Source organism: Bufo gargarizans, chromosome 4 (assembly GCF_014858855.1).
Source record: "Bufo gargarizans isolate SCDJY-AF-19 chromosome 4, ASM1485885v1, whole genome shotgun sequence".
NCBI lineage: Eukaryota > Metazoa > Chordata > Amphibia > Anura > Bufonidae > Bufo > Bufo gargarizans.
Window position 1 is genome coordinate 386,973,340 of NC_058083.1, and position 20,781 is coordinate 386,994,120.

Here is a 20,781-nt window from a genome sequence, read left to right on the forward strand (position 1 = left end):
CCAGAGACAAACATTCTGTTTTTCAACCTTAACAAGGAAGCCCCAGCAAGCTGGAGCATGCAAAAATTGCCAAAAAACTCAGTTTTGCTCCTCTCCACGGAAATCTTTAGTAAAAGGCGAAAGATTTTTACATTCTGAAGAGAAACCAGAGTATACATCGGGCAAGGGCTTCCTGGGTTCTTGGTGCCATCTCCTCGGACCTCAATTGGATCAAGGAGACCACCTGGGAGGAGTAGGCTGTCCATGGTCTAGACATGCAAATGAGGCCACTAAAAGCCTGCAAGAGCTAGAGAAGAACATTCTGTTTTTCAACCTGAACAAGGAAGCCCCAGCAAGCTGGAGCATGCAAAAATTGCCAAAAAACTCAGTTTTGCTCCTCTCCACAGAAATCTTTAGTAAAAGGCGAAAGATTTATACGTTCTGAAGAGAAACCAGAGTATACATCGGGCAAGGGCTTCCTGGGTTCTTGGTGCCATGTTCTAGACATGCAAATGAGGCCACTAAAAAGGTTCATTGATAACTGGTACAAAATTGCTCTTTTGGAATAAGTTGAGAGACCCCATGGTGAACTCACTCATCTGGGGCTTAACAACTCCATCCTTTTTATGCAACCATATTGTTAATTTAATACGACGGGAAAAACAAAATAAATTAGATTCCAACTCAAACCAAACCAATCTGTACGTGAACTAGGAAAGAATGAAAACCCCTTTAAAAGAACACTCACTTGAGTAGGGGTTAGTTCTTTGGAGGATAAGTTGATTACAGTCATTTTCTCCTTGCTGTGTTCGTCTTGGTTGCCATGGGTCGAACCTTGCTGCTCCGTAGTCTGCCTGGACCTCCCCTGTCTACAGCCACCTCTCCTGATACGTCGCCGTGACCCTCTGGCATTTGTGGAATTGTGTCTAAAAAAGACTGCTTTTCATTTGAAGGTGCCTGAGTCGTTTTCCTCCGTCTCCTCACGTCCCGCTGCTGAGTGTTATATTGTCTCTGAGTTTGCCAATTGTAGACATTGCCTTTTTTATAGTCCTCTGTATCCCTGCACCACTTCGTTCTTTTACTCTCCTCCGATTCCAGCTGAAACTGCTTCATTAAAGTAGAAGTGTCTTCCATATATTTGCTAAAATCATCAGGGGATAAAAGACTGTAGAGCCGCCTCCACGTCCCCTATTTCAGAGTGTAAAATAGAAAGTTCATGTTGTAAGTATTCAATATTCCTCGGCCTGCATATCCCTGATTGGTGCTGCGCTACGTCTGCGCAACGAATAGCGGCATGACAGGGACCACCTCGCCTTTCTGGTATGTCTGCTAGATCGCCCGTCCTCTCTGTTCCTCCCTCCTGTTAAGTATATTACACTATTATGCACCGATCGGATAGATCGACTTTTTAATTGATAGTTGTGGCATGTGTCTCTAGCCACACTGTATATAACATGTATGTTACATGTATTCTTTACCCGATTCGCACCTTGTTTATTACTTTTATGTGATGTTCACATTGTTCTCACATTTGATTGTCAAGACTTGTAACACACCCACTGGGTGGAGTGTGATCACATGTTGAATATGTTAATTGATTCACCTGTATATAATGCTGTGTTTTGAGTTGTATCTTTGCTTGAAAAAGGCTCAAGTGCAGAGCTGAAACGTTGCACCACCTGGGTGAATAAAGGTTCACTTGTTCTTATCCTTGGAGTGCCGCCCGTTTTTCTGGATCTATACATTGGGGTAAGAAGCCTATTCCCCTGGAGATGTGCACCCTAACTTTATTTGATTTTGCACCAGTGCCGCCATTTTTCCTTGAAATATATATATATATATATATATATATATATATATATATATATACACACACACACGCCATATTTTTCGCTTTATAAGACGCACATAGATTTTTGAGGAGGAAAAATAATAAGAAAAAAAAATTGAACCAAAAGGTGTGCTTTTGGTGGGTTTTGAACTAATGGGGGCTGGGGATGACACTGTTATGGGGGGAATCTGGGGATGACACTGTTATGGGGGGGAATCTGGGGATGACACTGTTATGGGGGGGAATCTGGGGATGACACACTGTTATGGGGGGGAATCTGTGGATGACACACTGTTATGGGGGGGAATCTGTGGATGACACACTGTTATGGGGGGGAATCTGTGGATGACACTGTTGGGGGGGGATCTGTGGATGACACTGTTATGGGGGGGTCTGTGGATGACACTGTTATGGGGGGGGGATCTGTGAATGATATCTTATGTTATATGTGTCATCCACATATCCACTCCATAACAGTGTCCTTGTGTAAATAGTGACCCACAATACAGGGAGTGGAGGCCAGCAACTGGTGTTGGAATCGTAGCGGGGCCCGATGCAGTCACTGTACTCCCACTTTATTAATGAAGCAGGCAGAGCAGGTGTGTGACCTTATGCTGCCGGCCGGCCTGCCTGCTATGGTAGTTTAATAGGGAGTACTACAGAGGATTGCGCTACTGCAGAAGATTGCGACACTTTAACAAAGCTCCCATGACTACACTTTACATATAAAGACTGCTGTGACCAGGGCCCAGTGTAATAGAGTACAGTGACTGCATCGGGCACCGCCGTGATTCCAACACCAGTTTCCAGCCTCCAGCCCCTCCTCCATCCCCGCTGATACATCGCAGACGCTGTGCAGCATAGCGGCCAGTGTCACCAGAGAAAAAAAATGTCAGCATTCGCTTTATAAGACGCACTGACATTTTCCCCCCACTTTGGGGGGTGGAATGCGTCTTATAAAGCGAAAAATATGGTATATGTATACACACTGTATATAATAATGGGTGATTAAAGGAGGTCTTATTTTTTCATGACACATTGGAGTGCTGTTCATTTTTCTGGACTAATATATATATATATATATATATATATATAAATAAATAAAAAAAGCAGCACACATTAAACGCGGGTGCAATTCCTTATGGGGGCCTGTGACCAAGGTCCCAAATGTATAGAGAAAAAAAAAAAGGCAGCACTCCAGATTAGTGATTAAAAAAGTGGATGGTTTATTCACCCATCTAGCAGCAACATTTCAGCTCTCTCATTGGAGCCTTTGTCCAGCTGAATAATATGTGCATAGTGGAATACATAAATAGTGCGAGCAATTTAGATAATCAAGAAATCCATGGTTAAATAATAAAATACAAGTACATCAAAACATAGCAATATTAAAAACATAATTCCTCTGTGGCCATGATCATAGCAAAGTTGTTTGTGAACGTCGTCGAATAAAGTGCATAGCGTAATAAAAACAATAAGAATAATATTGATGTGGATACATAATTGTCAATAAAAATGTATAAAGTGCACAGTGGGTATCAATAGCAACTTAATTGCAACCTTAAAAACATTCGGATCAGTCACGTTAGGTCGTGGAGACATGATGGAACCTTCCTGGCATCCGGAAAAGCGATCTGCGCATGCGTCGCTACACCTACTCTCGCAAGACACGGGACAATGCATAGAGGTGCGGGAACCACAACAAAGATGGCCGCTGGTTACCTTTCGTACGGGGTGCATGCTCATGCCCATCCATGCTTGTACAAAAATGCAAAGACACACTATATATATTAAAAGCTCCACAGTTCAAGCAGACAAAAGCTGACCCGCAAACGGAAGACCAACTGGCGACCATCAGTCTCCGTGCCAGAGTGTCTGTCATGGAGTGTCAAACCGTATTCTCTTCCCCTATCAGCATATCTGCTCCATGTCATAATCCCAGGGTTGCAAAAGGGAGCATCCAAGAAAAACTTGAGACAGTCTCCCAGCAACAATAGGGTAGGGCATCAGGGTGTCACAGTGATGCGGCCCCGGATCCCTCCCTATACAAGGGAAAGGCACGGATAGAATGAATCAGAGCAGTACATAGGATACATATTAAATTATAAACGGACTGCCCCTTCACAAATCAGTGTCACCCAGGCCCCAAAAGGGGGCAGGGGAGGCACTGAGTCAAAGACAAGAATGTCCATAATCATAGTACATATACAGGGAGTGCAGAATTATTAGGCAAATAAGTATTTTGACCACATCATCCTCTTTATGCATGTTGTCTTACTCCAAGCTGTATAGGCTCGAAAGCCTACTACCAATTAAGCATATTAGGTGATGTGCATCTCTGTAATGAGAAGGGGTGTGGTCTAATGACATCAACACCCTATATCAGGTGTGCATAATTATTAGGCAACTTCCTTTCCTTTGGCAAAATGGGTCAAAAGAAGGACTTGACAGGCTCAGAAATGTCAAAAATAGTAAGATATCTTGCAGAGGGATGCAGCACTCTTAAAATTGCAAAGCTTCTGAAGCGTGATCATCGAACAATCAAGAGTTTCATTCAAAATAGTCAACAGGGTCGCAAGAAGCGTGTGGAAAAACCAAGGTGCAAAATAACTGCCCATGAACTGAGAAAAGTCAAGCGTGCAGCTGCCAAGATGCCACTTGCCACCAGTTTGGCCATATTTCAGAGCTGCAACATCACTGGAGTGCCCAAAAGCACAAGGTGTGCAATACTCAGAGACATGGCCAAGGTAAGAAAGGCTGAAAGACGACCACCACTGAACAAGACACACAAGCTGAAACGTCAAGACTGGGCCAAGAAATATCTAAAGACTGATTTTTCTAAGGTTTTATGGACTGATGAAATGAGAGTGAGTCTTGATGGGCCAGATGGATGGGCCCGTGGCTAGATTGGTAAAGGGCAGAGAGCTCCAGTCCGACTCAGACGCCAGCAAGGTGGAGGTGGAGTACTGGTTTGGGCTGGTATCATCAAAGATGAGCTTGTGGGGCCTTTTTGGGTTGAGGATGGAGTCAAGCTCAACTCCCAGTCCTACTGCCAGTTTCTGGAAGACACCTTCTTCAAGCAGTGGTACAGGAAGAAGTCTGCATCCTTCAAGAAAAACATGATTTTCATGCAGGACAATGCTCCATCACACGCGTCCAAGTACTCCACAGCGTGGCTGGCAAGAAAGGGTATAAAAGAAGAAAATCTAATGACATGGCCTCCTTGTTCACCTGATCTGAACCCCATTGAGAACCTGTGGCCCATCATCCAATGTGAGATTTACAAGGAGGGAAAACAGTCCACCTCTCTGAACAGTGTCTGGGAGGCTGTGGTTGCTGCTGCACGCAATGTTGATGGTAAACAGATCAAAACACTGACAGAATCCATGGATGGCAGGCTTTTGAGTGTCCTTGCAAAGAAAGGTGGTTATATTGGTCACTGATTTGTTTTTGTTTTGTTTTTGAATGTCAGAAATGTATATTTGTGAATGTTGAGATGTTATATTGGTTTCACTGGTAAAAATAAATAATTGAAATGGGTATATATTTGTTTTTTGTTAAGTTGCCTAATAATTATGCACAGTAATAGTCACCTGCACACACAGATATCCCCCTAAAATAGCTAAAACTAAAAACAAACTAAAAACTACTTCCAAAAATATTCAGCTTTGATATTAATGAGTTTTTTGGGTTCATTGAGAACATGGTTGTTGTTCAATAATAAAATTAATCCTCAAAAATACAACTTGCCTAATAATTCTGCACTCCCTGTAAAAGTGGTATCCCAGCCAGACAAGGATATAATATATGCTACTATAATCGGGATTCGCCTACATGGTTCCTCCATTTTTCTCTAAACGTGACTGTAACGCTCCGTTCAGCACACAGTTCTGTTCAGACGATATCCTCCTTTCAGATTGACAGGCAGTTACTGCAAGCACCAATTTCCCGAAATGCAAGCACATGAATTCTCCATACTCCCAAAAGGGAAAACACATGAAGGCTGTATACAGCCCTACAGGACAAACCCTATGAACAGTTTACACTCCTAGCAGTCACACTGTAACAGCATACACTCCTATCTCCCCCAAGAACGAGACGACACTTCGCTTGAGGGTCAAGCAGAACTGACTGTACTGGCACATACAGCCTCTTTTATTCACAATCCACAAACATAGTACTGCCCACAGGGTTTTGAAATACAACCAATCAATCCGTACAATGCACACAGACACTCCCACACAAAATCCTCCCCTCTGCCTGTGATAATTACTGAAAACAATGGGTAATATAATTATCACAGGCAGAGAAATACCGTTTTATAAACTATATCACAGGAACACCAAAACATGCAATAACCTCATAACAAGTATATCCTCGGAACCGAGGGATCTGGGTGAACCACATATTTAAAATTCACCCAGATCCGTTCAGTAGTATGGAAGATACAGTTTAATGCAGATTCCGCAGAACATATACAGGCTATATCAAAAATAATTACTGTATAATGGGTCCCCTATTGTATAGTTTACAACTACTGCCCGATGTCTTTGTGCACGAAATACCGGCGAGGTGGCACCGTGTAGAAAAGTCCAAACGGTGTCTGAGTTAAAAATGGCCGCCATCCATTGTTCTCACCATGAGCTTCAACCATTGTTCTCACCATGTGCCTCTGATACATGAAATGGTGGCCATCCAGTAACTCCACAGTATGTCCCCAGATGGTTCTTAAAGGGCCATAATCCAGGGGCAGGAGGCGGGAAAACAGCCCCCTCCAAAACACCGTGGCTTAATGGCTTTCGCCACAGTGACCATTCCTGACAGTGGACTCAATAATTGCTGTCCTAAAAAAAGAAAAAACAATTAGACATATAGCACATGTTGTTTTCCACACGAGGAGGCACAAGTAGAAAACATGCATAAATGATGGAGATGACGAAATGACCCTAAATTCTACATTTAGACCATTTGGATTTAAAGTTTCTAATGTATAAATCCAATAAAGTTTCCTTCTCTTCAATAATTTGGTCCTATCACCACCTCGTCTTAAAGAGGATCTCTGTTCCAAAATTCTAAACCGTAAATCCCTTTCTGAGTGTTTGGCCTCAGTGAAGTGTTTTGAAACTGGAAGGTCCATTTTTTGCTTCCTAATGGAATATCTATGTTGGTTGAGTCGAGTTTTTAGGTCCCAAGTGGTTTTACCTATATATAAAAGGTGACAAGGACAAGTCAATAAATAAATAACATGGAAAGAATCACAAGTTAGATATTGTCTGATTTTGAACATTTTACCTGAAATGTGGTGAACAAACGTGTCACGGCCTCGAGTCAGGCTCGGAGGCCAGTAGCTATAGCAGCGGAGCAGATATTCACACTGGTCACCCTGGCTCATGACACGGGTTCACCTGAGGTGCGGGGTCTAAGTACTAACCGGTATTCGCCAGAGCTCCCGATGGTGGAGATGGACTTTGCTGCGTGTTAATACCAGGTCGCGGTCCTCAGGATAGCCCCAGCAGTAGGTGAGCAAGCCAAGGTCCAGCAGCAGATATAGCAGGCAGGGATCAAGCAGAAGCGTGGTTGAGAAACAAGTCAAGGTCGGTAACGAATAGTGCAGGTTGGGATTAAGCAGGAGCATAGTCGAGGAACAAGTCAAATGTCAGTAACTGATGCTAGCAGAGATACAGTCGGCAGCAGGATAGACAGGAGCGAGATATTGGCTGGTAAAGGCACAATATTCTGGCAACCAGGAAGTGCAGATACATGGCTTAAATCAGGAAGTTCCTGGGAGGAGCAAAGAGTTCAAGGTTCAAGGCAAACCAGATTCAAGACAAGATCATTCAAGGAATTGTCTAAGAAACTGTCCAACATTTCAGATGGCTCAGCAAGTAGAGGCACCGCCAGACACAGCAGAGGTCCTGGGTTCAAGTCCAGATCCTAACAAAACGAGTCACCCTGTAGCATTTAACGCAATTGTAACATGGTAAACAACCCTTCCGGGTAGAAACAAAGTATGTCTCACAAGTTCCCTTAGATAAACCTATGTCAGATTTGACAAGTCTGTCACCAAAATTGAGATTTCTCCGATACGAACATAGAGGCAGGGATTTAAATTGTTCAACATTCTCAAAATTGCTTGTCAGTATTCTCCAGTGTTGTTTTCGAAATGGCTGAAATATTGCCATTATTACTGCTGAACTCTGATACAAAAGGGATTCTGGCCTATGAATGTGTGGTGTCACCTAGCCTCTTTCTAATGTCATCATTAGTCAGAGGCTTAATTTTTGCTAAGTGTTCTTAAATCAGTTTTTTGGGGTATCCCTGTGTCCGGAATTTGCAACCCATTTCATGTAACCTAGTGTCTACCAGAATTGGATCTTGAACAATCTTCTTAACCCTGAGCAATTGACTAAATGGAAGTGATCTAATCATAGGTCTAGGGTGATGACTCTCAAAGAGTAATAAAGTGTTTTTGTCTGTGGGTTTCACATATAAATCAGTAACTAACCTATCTTGGCAAATGCTGACCCGAGTATGCAAAAACGGTATGATCCCCTCAGAATGGGTTAAAGTGAATTTGACACTAGGGTCAACGGTGTTCAAAAACTACTGAAACGCCATGAGGTCCGGGGAGCGGAGCCTGCGCCTGTGCTGTGAGGACATGCTTTGCTGAGCTCCGTACATTGCCTTGCTAAGAACCGCATACGTCAGCTGGCAACCTTCAAAATGGTAAAGATCAGGGGTCAGAAGACCACTGATCCTGCCACGATGCCCAAGTCCCATAATCCCAGAGCAGGGATGGCGAAATACCCGAAAATGCAAGCCAGCATGTCTGCGGTTAGAGAATCCAAGATGGCACCGGCGGATGAATGTACTCCTGCCGAGGCAGAGGAAGGCGTCTCTGATGATGAAACTGACGGAGGTGAGTCGGGGAACTAGCGCCACTTACCAGTCTCTAGACTCTTCATTTAGCAGGCCCTCGCCGAAGCTTTATCCCCTCTTAAACAGGAGATTTCGGTCCTAACTCACGAGATCCAGCATATAGGCCAATCACTGGAAGCTGCGCAGTCAGCGGCCCTGGAGCATAGCTTTGCTGTATCGCAATCGCTCTCCTCCTGCCAGCACTACATTAACACCCTCTATGCCGCAATGGAGGATCAAGAAAACTCCACCTGGCGAAATAACCTCAGATTCAGAGGTGTACCTGAGGCGGTGCCTAATGAGGACCTCATGTCAACCATCAAGAGAAACGCCATGGGGTCCTCTGCGGCGCCGACCCAAATCAGGAAAATGTGGTCTATGTACCGCCACCAACCCAGCACATGGCTGAAGTGGTGGCTCACATAGATGACAGACTCCTCAAGGTGTGTCGTGTAAAGATTTGGGTAGGTCGGCGCCACATTGGACCCCATCGTGGTCCTCTGTAATTGTAAAAAGAAATCATCGTGGAACAAAAAATTATTTCGAGTGAGTATAAACCTCAACAAAGCAATCAAAAATTGCTGACAATCAGTACTATATTGTGTCCCCCCTGTAGATTCTCCTGTATTATCCGTATGCCCAACTCATGTTCTATGGAAGTATATAAACTTACAACATCAAACAAAGCTAATAGAGCCTTTGTGGGAATTCGCACATTATCAATCTTGGTCAAAAAATCATTAGCAACTCTAATGTAAGATCTAGCTGACATGGCAAATGGGTGCAGGATTTTATTGATAAAAATAGCTGCATTACAAAACAACGAGTCTCTACCCGAGACTATTGGGCGCCCTGGAGGAGAGGTCAATGACTTGTGGATCTTTGGCAGGGTGTACAGTATAGGTGTAACTGGTTTATCACAATATAAAAAGGTAAATATCTTCTCATCAATAAATGCCGTTATATCTAGCTCTATTCAATATGTCCTTTAACTCTCAAAATAGCATAAACTTAGGATCATTGTGAATCATTTCATACACATTAGTGTCTGCAAGCTGCAGCCTGATTTCTGCCACATAGGATCTGGTGTCCATGACCACAACCCCACCACCCTTTTGGGGCCTGGTTGACACTGATTCGTGACGGGGCGGTCCGTTTATAATTTAATATGTATACTATGTACTGCTCTGATTCAGTCTATCCGTGCCTTTCCCTTGTATAGGGAGGGATCCCGGGCCGCATCACTGTGACACCCTGATGCCCTACCCTATTGTTGCTGGGAGACTGTCACGGCCAATTTATGTTTGACCTTGACGCTGTTGCGTGCAGACTGGTTGCCGGGGTCAACGTGTAGTTTTCTGTTTGCACGTACACTTTCCTTTATTTGGTGTTTTCCCCGTTTTGGTTGTCACAGGGTTAATTTAGGTGTGTCTGCTTGGTGTGGTGGGTGTGACCTCAGGCCTCTTTATATCTTGGTGTGTTGGAGTCTGTATTCAGTCTTATTTTGTTACCGCCAGGGAGCAGAGCTCCTACACAGGCAGACAACTCTTTGTGTCTGTGTGAGTCACCCTTATTTATAATATTGTTTCTTTGCCCTGGCTGTGTGTCCCCTCCGGTGTGTCTCTGTTTTCCTCCCCCACCTGGTGTATCTTGTATTGGTGTATGGAGGTCTTCTGGTGGTGTCTTGGCTCCAAAAAAAGGTGTGCTTTCCCTGAGGGGTTAAAGCGAAGACAAGACTGTGGGTTTCCCAGCCTGGAACCGCATTCCATCTTGGCTACTGCAGGTAAGTGTGGATAGCATAGTTATGTTGCTGTGTAACTTACCTGCCGTACTGTTTATCTCATGGTCTTGCTTCCTGTCTGCCACTGGGCCTCTGGAGACACCTTTTCATACGTAGTGTAGGATGAATGGGTGGTCTCTGCCCTGTCATTAGGCCTAGGGCATTACAGGGATAGTAGGGTCCTAGGTTCGTGCGCAGGTTCGTGCGCATGAGCCCCCTTACCATCTGAGGCGGCTCATGCGCTAGGAGTCCAGGGATAGCTCAGGGTTACTTTAGTTTGTGACCAGCTCCCTGTGCCCTGCTATCTGGCGTTGCAGCCACTGCCATTGCCCAGGGGGGTGGGGGTGCCCCGCCTTGACAGAGACTGTCTCAAGTTTTTCTTGGATGCTCCCTTTTGCAACCCTGGTATTATGACATGAAGCAGATATTCTGATAGGGGAGGAGAATATGGTTTGACACTCCATGACCTCCCCCCCCCCCCTGTACAGACACATGCCTGGTTGGGCATGAGCATGCGCCCTGTACGAAAGGTAACCAGCAGCCATCTTTGTTGTGGTTCCCACACCTCTTTGCATTGTCCCATGTCTCGCGAGAGCACGTGTAGTGAAGCATGCGCAGATCGCTTTTCCGGACGCCAAGCAGGTTCCATCATGTCTCCATGACCGAATGTGACTGAGCCGAATGTTTTTAAGGTTGCAATTAAGTTGCTATTGATACCCACTGTGCACTTTATACATTTTTATTTACAATTAGGTATCAACATTATTATTGTTTTTATTACGCTATGCACTTTATTCTACGACGTTCAAACAACTTTGCTATGATCATGGCCACAGATGAATTATGTTTTTAATATTGCTATGTTTTGATGTACTTGTATTTTATTATTTAACCATGGATTTCTTGATTATCTAAAAATTGCTTGCACTATTTATGTATGCCACTATGCACATGTTATTCAGCTGGACAAAGGCTCCAATGAGAGAGCTGAAATGTTGCTGCTAGATGGTGAATAAACCACCCACTTTTTTTTAATCACTAATCTGGAGTGCTGGCTTTTTTTCATATATATATATATATATATATATACACACACACACACACACACATACACAGTGCTGCCCATAATTATTCATACCCCAGGAAAATTTTGAGTTAAAGTTACTTTTATTCAACCAGCAAGTAATTTTTTGACAGGAAATTACATAGTTGTCTCCCAAAAGATAATAGGACGATGTATAAGAGGCATAATGGTGGGGGAGAAAAAGCATTTCTCAGCTTTTATTTACATTTGATCAAAAAGTGTCCAGTCCATAATTATTCATACCCTAATCAATAGAAAAGCCTTTATTGGCTATTACAGCAATCAAACGCTTCCTATAATTGCAGACCAGCTTTGTGCATGTCTCCACTGGTATTTTTGCACAATTCATCTTTAGCAATGAGCTCCAAATCTTTCAGGTTGGAGGGTCTTCTTGCCATCACCCTGATCTTTAGCTCCCTCCATAGATTCTCAATTGGATTCAAGTCTGGACTCTGGCTGGGCCACTCCAAAACGTTAATGTTGTTGTCTGCTAACCATTTCTTCACCACTTTTGCTGTGTGTTTTGGGTCATTGTCATGCTGAAATGTCCACTGGTGCCCAAGGCCAAGTTTCTCTGCAGACTGCCTGATGTTTTTGTTGAGAATCCTCATGTATTGCTCTTTTGTCATGGTGCCATTTACTGTGATTACTGAAAGGAGCCCCTGGTTTGTCTGTGGGTGAATCACCGGCCGGACAACCACTGAAGACCAATACACGTTGATAGGTATAAAATGGTTGCTGCTTTATTTTGACATCGTAGAAAATTTATAGCTTCAAACCACAAAATTAGCATATACCTCCCCTAAGTTTAATCCAATCAGGTAACGAATTGATCAATTTTATCTTTATACAGCCAAAGTAAAAAAAGTCATGATAATTTCCTAGAAACAAGGTACATATGTGACGCATTTATAATTCTTAGAATTTAGATATCTAACCACCATGTTTGTCAACCTTCGCTCTGTTCAAATATTTCGCGGAATCATCCTTGTTTATTTTGTACCAACATTTATCTGATAAAACATCCTTCACTTATCTAAACCAAAGATGAACGTCAATATACAAGATGCTTATATAACCAGTATTATAGCAAATGTAAAATATATGTCTAATGCACATATTAGATATAAGTGTAAAAAGGTATATATGTATATATGCATATATATGTTTCTGCAGCTATGATGTCATGCATTCAGCAATTCTCTCTCCATATACCTTCATCATAAATGTGGCATTCTTTTGCAAAGCATGCATATCTCTTTCTAGCCATGCGGTTTTGAGCTTCAGACAGCCATTTCCTGTTAGCTTGTGTTACTAGACCTTGTTGTTACTTCCTTTAAAGAAGAACTCTGTATACTTTAATACAAGCATATAAGGCTGAATTAATACATATATGTGAACGTGTGTGGATACAGACATAATTTCCTTACAATCCCCTCTTTGATCATATGGAATTCCCATTCCATATGATCACTCCTTATACCACACACCATTTTCATTCTCTGAATCATCTGCTTACTAAATGGTTCAGGAAAGTTTTGATCTTTCAAGTCCTCAGTCTCTAGTTCATTGGTATATTCCCTGAACATGAATTCTTCCTCATACAAGTCCTGCATAGTCTTTGGATCCTCTGGACAAAGTGGTTTAAGATAGCCTCTTAGCCATTGCTCATATCTACTTTGCAGGCTTGGGGGTATGATCAAAGTCATTTCCTTTGAAGGCATCTTGTCCAAAAGACTCATGCTTGTCCGGGGAATTCCTTCAGGACTCCTTCCGGTGTCTTCTTGAGCCGGCTGGCGTGTATCCACTGTGGACTCTGGTCGGTAAGGACAGCCGTTCGAGCAACTCTCAGAACCTCAAATGGACCTTGATATATTGGACCAGTCTTGTGGCGGACAGCCAGTTGTTTCACCAGAACCTTGTCTCCGGGCAAGAATGGATGAGTTGGGTCTGTGGAAAGAGGAGGAAAGGTGACAGCAACCTTATCATGATTTTCCGAGAGTATACCTACCAAATGTTTCACGTACTGCTCCTGCAAGGCAAAAATGTTACTATCAATATCTGGTTCCACACGGGTATTAGGGGGTCTACCGAATAACACTTCATAAGGTGACAACCCTGTCTGTTTATTTGGTGTCGTTCTTATTTGGTAGAGAATGGCGGGTAGAAATTTCAGCCAATCCTTCAATGTTCCTGAAGTGGCCTTTTTTAACCTATCCTTAATGGTTCGGTTCATTCTTTCCACGACTCCTGCACTTTGTGGGTGATAGACTATATTGAGCTTCCACTGGAAACCCAGAATCTTCGTCAGTTCTTGTATTAGTTTGGACTGGAAAGCAGGTCCCTGATCTGAATGAATTACCCGAGGGAGTCCATACACTGAAATCCATTGATTTATCAATGCCCTAGCTGTCACACCAGCTGTTTCTCCTGAAGTAGGTACGGCTACACACCATCCTGAGAACCTACAGACTATTACAAGGAGATATCTTATATTCCCGGGTTGCTTTGGCATGTGTGTGTAATCTATCTGCAAATCTTGCAGAGGGCCTGTAGGGGGTGGTAGATTCCCATGTCTTCCGTGTGCTTTTCCTTGAACATTATTCTGTGCACAAGTCATGCATGAGTCGACCAGATCGTCTATCAATCTTTGCAATTGGTGTGTACAGAACAGTGACTTGTAATGTTCTGATATGTATTGTTTTCCCAAATGTCCAGGACCATGAAGATAGGATATTAGGAGCGGTGCTGATGCAGTGGGAACCCCCAATATCCGATCTTTTGTCCATATACCTGTACCTGTCATCTGCAGTCCCTGAGATTTCCAGTACTTGATATCCTCACTGGTAGACTGCTTCTGTAGTTGATATACTACTGACACCCAGTTTTCACTTTCAAAATCTGTCATGAATAATAACTTACTTTCCCTTCTCGTGTCTCTCTTGGCTGCCATTTTCGCTGCTCTGTCTGCTAAGTTGTTTCCCATGGCTTGATAATCTCCTTTTGCAGAGTGTCCTTTCACTTTTATCACACTTATAGCTTCTGGCAGTTGAATTGCACGTAGCAGGTGATCTATGTATTTTTGATTCGCTATCTGCTTCCCATCTGCTGAGATATATCCCCTATTTTTCCATATTAATGCATAATCATGCACTGTTCCAAATGCATAGCTACTGTCAGTATAAATATTCACTTTGTGTCCTGCGAATATTTCACAGGCTCTTGTGAGCGCTACCAGCTCAGCTTGTTGTGCCGAAGTTGTGACAATTGGTTCAGCTTCTATCACTTGATTTGGGAGCATGACTACTGCGTAACCTGTTTGATATGTCCTGTCATCTGGTCTTGTGCATGATCCATCCACAAAAACATCTATACTGTCAGTCTGTGGCGTGTCCTTTAAATCTTTCCTAGGTGTTGTGCATGACAAGATCACTTCATCACATCTGTGTTCAGGTGTTGGGTCTACTTGTTCGTCAGAACCTTCACACTTAAGTCTCAAAAGTGTATGCAAAAATCTTATCACTGGTGAGGTGTCTGGACATGTCTTTATCACCAGGTTTGCCGTACTGAGTAATATGGTCTCATATCCGGACAGTCTCTGAGCTGTCATGTGTTGTGTGGTCATGTTTTGAAGGAGGGACAAAACTGTATGAGTGGTGAAAAGTTCCATTACATTTCCATGGACTATCTTAGTAACATCTTTTACTGACATGGCCGCGGCTGCTAATGCTTGGAGACAGTGAGGCATTCCAAGAACTACAGGAGGTAATTTTCTCGATAGGTATGAAACTGGCCTGTTTCTTCCCCCATGTGTCTGTGTCAAAACCGCTGCATAGGTTTCTCCTGATACCACACAGTATAATTGGAATGGTTTTCCATAATCTGCCAGGGCCAAGGCTGGGGCTTGGGTCAGGGACCGAATCAATCTCTCAAAGGCTTCTACTCTGTCCTCTGTCCACTCCACTACCTTTGGTGCTTCTGTGAGTGTAGTTTTCCTTAGGATTGAATCCCAATGGGAGCAATCAGGGATCCACTGCCTGCAATACACTATTGACCCTAGAAAGGACAGCATTGTAGCTTTGTCCCCTGGCCTGCTTAGGGAGGTCACTGCCTTGACTCTAGCGGGTGAGATCTTTCTCTCTCCTGCCTCTATTATGCACCCCAGATACTCTACCTGGGTACTTGCATATTGGATTTTCTTCTTCGAGGCCAGGTGTCCTTTGCTTGCCAAGTGGTCTAATAAACTCCGTGAATCTATTTCGCAGGCTTCTAACTCCGAATTGGAGAGTAAAAGGTCATCTGTGTACTGTATTAAGGTGGATCCCCTCTTTGGTTCCCAATCTTCCAATGTAGCCTTTAATACAATAGAAAAGGCTGCTGGACTATCCCCAAAACCTTGTGGGAGACGGGTCCAAGTCACCTGACCATCATCAGCCCACTGAAAAGCAAAAAGACTTTGTGCATCCCAAGCCACTGGTATGGAAAAGAACGCATTACTGAGGTCAACTACAGTGTAGTATTTGGATCCCGCAGGAATGGCCCCAAACACAGCTGTAAGGTCTGCCACCAAGGGGGGAAGTGGGATAATTGCCTTGTTTACCTTCCTTAGATCCTGTACAAATCTCCATGTGCCATTATTTTTTTTTACGGGATTTATCGGTGTATTCCAGGGACTGACAATCTTCCTAAGAATTCCCATCTGTAAGTATTTCTCAATTTGCGGCCTTATACCCTCTAACTTTTCCTCACTCAATGGGTATTGTTTCTGAAAGGTTGGCATAACCCCCTCCTTCAAACAGGGCCGGTAGGGCTCACAGTTAATCGTTCCTACTGAGTCTTTACATTTTGCCCAAATTGGATGATTTTCCAGGGACATTGGTATGCTTAAAAAGAACCCATTCATGTCACGTCTTTTTGGGTTTGTCAGGTCGCATTTCATTGAGGTCGCTGTCAGTCTTCCCTTTTTGTCAAAAACTAATGAAATCTGTAATGCTGCCATTAGATCCCTTCCTAATAGGCAAACGGGGCATTCTAGCAGGACTGCAAAAGACATGTGCGTCACTAGTTCCCCCGTAAGAGTACAAACCGGGAGCGGTGCTGTCACCTTATGTATCACTGTCGTCCCATTGATACCCATAGAACTTCCTTCGGTGCATTTGTCGTTAATGAAGTCTATTTTGTTTACGCTTGAAGTCGTTGCTCCGGTGTCAAGCAATAAATTAACTGTAATACCATCAATTTGCAGTATTACTTGTGGTAAAACTTGCCAATCAGTTGGAACAAAATGCATAATGAAGGACGGGACTCGTTCTGGGCACCCCTAATAGTGATTGTTCCCCCGTGGGGACGGGTGTTCATGCTCAGACCACCTCTGTATTGATTTGGGAGCCAGTGTCTGGGTCTATGGCTGAGAGTATTATCTGAATATCCTCCATTGTTAATTGGCTCCCTGCAGTATACTTCTGCAGAAACATTGCTGCTGCTCTAGGGTCCTTTTTTGGATTGGGACACATATCCTTCAGTTCTTTCATTAATCCTAAAGGAAGAGGGATATGGACTTCAGTGTCACCTACAGTGATCATGGGGAGCTGTAGTTTTGTGCCTCTATTATCCCCTTCCTTAGGTGTTAGAGCGAGTTTGGAAAATATGTCTGTCAGGGGTTGCATTATTCCAGGTACTCTAGGGGTGGAGGTTGCCAGGGGCCTACCATGTTCTAAACTGTCTGCCCCTATCTGTGTTTCAGTTCTCCTACTGTATTCTTCCTGAGCTCTGGTTTCCCAGTCCTTCCTCACCCTCCTGTACTCTTGTCTTAGTTTTTCTATCTCGGTCAGCAGCTGGTCCTTTTTGTTAGTTACAGCTCTGGTTTTCCCACATTCTCCTCCCAGAATACCCTTCAATTCATCCATCTGTTCCTCACTAGGGAGGTCAGTATTATCGGGGTTCTCGTGATCATATATAACGGGAAAGACATTCTGAAGGGGAAGTTGTTTAATGTAGACTATGTCTATCTTTAGTTTATCCCTCAGTTGGGTCAACTCCTGTACATAAATGTTCATACTTTTTCTATATTCCTTTCTCCTTTCCTGAGCCTCTTTGACTTGTGGAGCCACATCTTTTTGTTCCCTAAGTGCTGCTGCCACTATAACTGCAGTACTCAGAAGGGAATCTCTATCCCCCAAATCCGGGTACAGTCCGGTTCTCTTTTGGTTCTCACCAGAAAATAATAATAATTCTGGTGCGGTTGCTTGTTTTGGACAGGGGACCTTATCATAAGGGTCTTGTAGCATGTCCTCCGTAGAGACAGCTGGGAGTGTTGCCTTTTCTAACACCGTCACGTCATATGCCGGTGGTTTATCTGGTAAGGAGGGCAGAATTTCTGACCATGGAACTTCTTCCTCTTTACTCACTGTCCCCCTATCCTGTTTTAAGTATATGTGATGGGTTGGTGGAAATCTCTTTCTATATTCTTTTAATGCTTTCTCCCATTTCTTAAAACATGTTTTCATATAATTTTCATCCCAGGCACCGGCTGGATAGTTATATTTCGGGTGAAGCCCCACCATTTTTTAACCTCCTCCCAGTCCCCTTCATTGCGAGGACCTACATCGCTGATCTGCGTAATACACAGTTGCTGACTGCGGTCACAGATATTTACCCAAAATGGATCAGTTACACTAATCCCACAGGTGCCTGATACAAAATGTAACGGTGTGGGTCTGGTCTCTGGCTCACCATCCAGATCCTTTCCCACGCTGTTACCCATAATGTTTAATGCAATTGACAATAAACTCTATATATATATATTCGAGCAGCAAACAGTGAGGTGGAAATAGCAGCGTAGAAATAGCAGCAAGTAATTGTGTTAGTACTGTTATGTTGAGGATCAATTAAGCCAGCACAATCAGATTTTCCACCAGTACAATATTCTTATAACACGTGTAAAATATCTAATATGGGCAACACCATTTATGGATTTAATACACTGCAGTAATCAATGTCACCTTCCAAGTTATAACCGTACAGTTATGTTCTTTAAACAATTCACTCCACAGACAATCCTAGTGAGTTAGAAACCAACATCTGCATTGAGATGTATGCGTTTCCCTCACTGTTTCCTTTGTATCATATGTATTCCTTTACATATATTCCTGGTACCTTGTTTCCTTGTTTCACATAAATCCAGAGTTATCCTTTAACTCATTCACATATATCCGGAGTTATCCTGTAACTCAATAAACCGTCAAGTGAGACTAATTCCCACTTGAAAAATCCCTGCCAACGTCCGAAGAGACTAGTTCTACATTCGGAAAATTCCCTGCCATCAATATGATGTATGTTCCTGGAACAACATCCCCTGCCAACCACTGTGCCTATAGGAGACGCCGCTCCTATCAGGATACGCAGAACACTGAGTGCTGCCTCGTGTCTGTCCCACAGTCATATGAACACTAAACTAACCTATCAACTAACCTGCCATCCAGTATACATCAGATATTCACCGTATCCAGGAGAGAAACATTCCAACCAACACAAATAGTGGCAGAAATTATTACTCACCTGGATAGTCAGTGAACCATCCTCTGCTACCAATTGAAAGGAGCCCCTGGTTTGTCTGTGGGTGAATCACCGGCCGGACAACCACTGAAGACCAATACACGTTGATAGGTATAAAATGGTTGCTGCTTTATTTTGACATCGTAGAAAATTTATAGCTTCAAACCACAAAATTAGCATATACCTCCCCTAAGTTTAATCCAATCAGGTAACGAATTGATCAATTTCATCTTTATACAGCCAAAGTAAAAAAAGTCATGATAATTTCCTAGAAACAAGGTACATATGTGACGCATTTATAATTCTTAGAATTTAGATATCTAACCACCATGTTTGTCAACCTTCGCTCTGTTCAAATATTTCGCGGAATCATCCTTGTTTATTTTGTACCAACATTTATCTGATAAAACATCCTTCACTTATCTAAACCAAAGATGAACGTCAATATACAAGATGCTTATATAACCAGTATTATAGCAAATGTAAAATATATGTCTAATGCACATATTAGATATAAGTGTAAAAAGGTATATATGTATATATGCATATATATGTTTCTGCAGCTATGATGTCATGCATTCAGCAATTCTCTCTCCAGATACCTTCATCATAAATGTGGCATTCTTTTGCAAAGCATGCATATCTCTTTCTAGCCATGCGGTTTTGAGCTTCAGACAGCCATTTCCTGTTAGCTTGTGTTACTAGACCTTGTTGTTACTTCCTTTAAAGAAGAACTCTGTATACTTTAATACAAGCATATAAGGCTGAATTAATACATATATGTGAACGTGTGTGGATACAGACATAATTTCCTTACAATTACGTTCCCTGGTCCATTGGCCTAAAAACACCCCAGATCTTTGTTTGGAGACATGCTGCCCTGAAGAGATATATGTGTATATATATTGTAAGGGATCGCCTCTTATTTGGGGGTCATTCTCACAGATACGCCTGTAGGACACCAAGTTTCAGGTCCAAACAGTGTATTTATTGTTCAACACCAGCAACAATAAAATGACAAAATAATAAACACTCGCCCGTCCAGGCTCTAACTAAACAAAGTTTCCTGACTCACCTAGGTCCCAGTTCACACCCTGTGAACTCGTGCGGCTTTGTCAGCCAATGTCCCACAGCCTCCTGGCTGTACAGAGCACAGTACGCCCACTGTCTCCAGTTCAGTATTTCTTGTGGGGGATTGGGGCTCAGTAGTCTGCCTGACTATGGCCCTGCGACCCTCCCAGGCGTCGCTGCGTCCCCCAACTCCAGGCTATCGCACAGCTTTGTGGTCCCTCAGCCTTGCCCAGCTGAGACCACACAGACAGAGCCTCCAGGCCTCTGTCCACAGGTAACACACTACCCCCCTTCTGACACCCTGGGAGGTGCTTTGTGCTAGGCTGATTACCTCCAGCTTCTCTCACCTGTGGTGGAACAGGGGTGTGGACCGAACTATCCACCCCTTCCTTGCCTCTAACCTGAGTGAGACCTGTCAATGTCTCACAATATATATATATATATATATATATATATATATACACATACACATACATACATACATACATACACACACACACACTGTATTAACTCCTTAGCTATAAGTTTGGCTGATGTATGATGCAGCGGCACCACCTCCGGGTA

The 20,781-nt window shown here is 43.1% G+C and overlaps 1 protein-coding gene and 2 non-coding genes across 4 annotated transcripts; all 3 read right to left on the reverse strand.

Moving 5' to 3' along the window:
* Positions 1–38: 38 nt before the first annotated feature.
* LOC122936607 lies at positions 39–154 on the reverse strand. Its single transcript, XR_006389128.1, has one exon. It is a non-coding gene; the product is annotated as a U5 spliceosomal RNA (small nuclear RNA).
* A 170-nt stretch (positions 155–324) lies between these two features.
* On the reverse strand, positions 325–440 carry LOC122936618. The gene has a single exon (XR_006389138.1). It is a non-coding gene; the product is annotated as a U5 spliceosomal RNA (small nuclear RNA).
* Positions 441–13,099: 12,659 nt separating this feature from the next.
* On the reverse strand, positions 13,100–19,797 carry LOC122935799. Of its 2 annotated transcripts, none has more exons than XR_006388828.1 (2): positions 19,150–19,797; positions 13,100–13,542 (listed from the first exon to the last, which is right to left on the reverse strand). XR_006388828.1 is itself a non-coding variant. In XM_044291691.1 (2 exons), the coding sequence occupies exons 1-2, from the start codon at positions 16,493–16,495 to the stop codon at positions 13,331–13,333; spliced, it is 2,322 nt and encodes a 773-aa protein (XP_044147626.1). In that variant the 5' UTR covers positions 16,496–16,518; the 3' UTR covers positions 13,100–13,330. The 2 variants fall into 2 exon arrangements, 1 of the variants encoding a protein (XP_044147626.1); XM_044291691.1 differs by lacking the exon at positions 19,150–19,797 and adding an exon at positions 14,386–16,518.
* Positions 19,798–20,781: the final 984 nt, after the last annotated feature.

Bases quoted from the DNA above. Each gene is read 5' to 3' on its own strand.
- LOC122935799 (XM_044291691.1), bottom strand. From the start codon at position 16,495: ATGAATGGGTTCTTTTTAAGCATACCAATGTCCCTGGAAAATCATCCA. The intron at 13,543-14,385 runs GTATATGGACAA...CTCTTTCCACAG, and splicing joins ACTGCAGATGACAGGTACAG to ACCCAACTCATCCATTCTTG.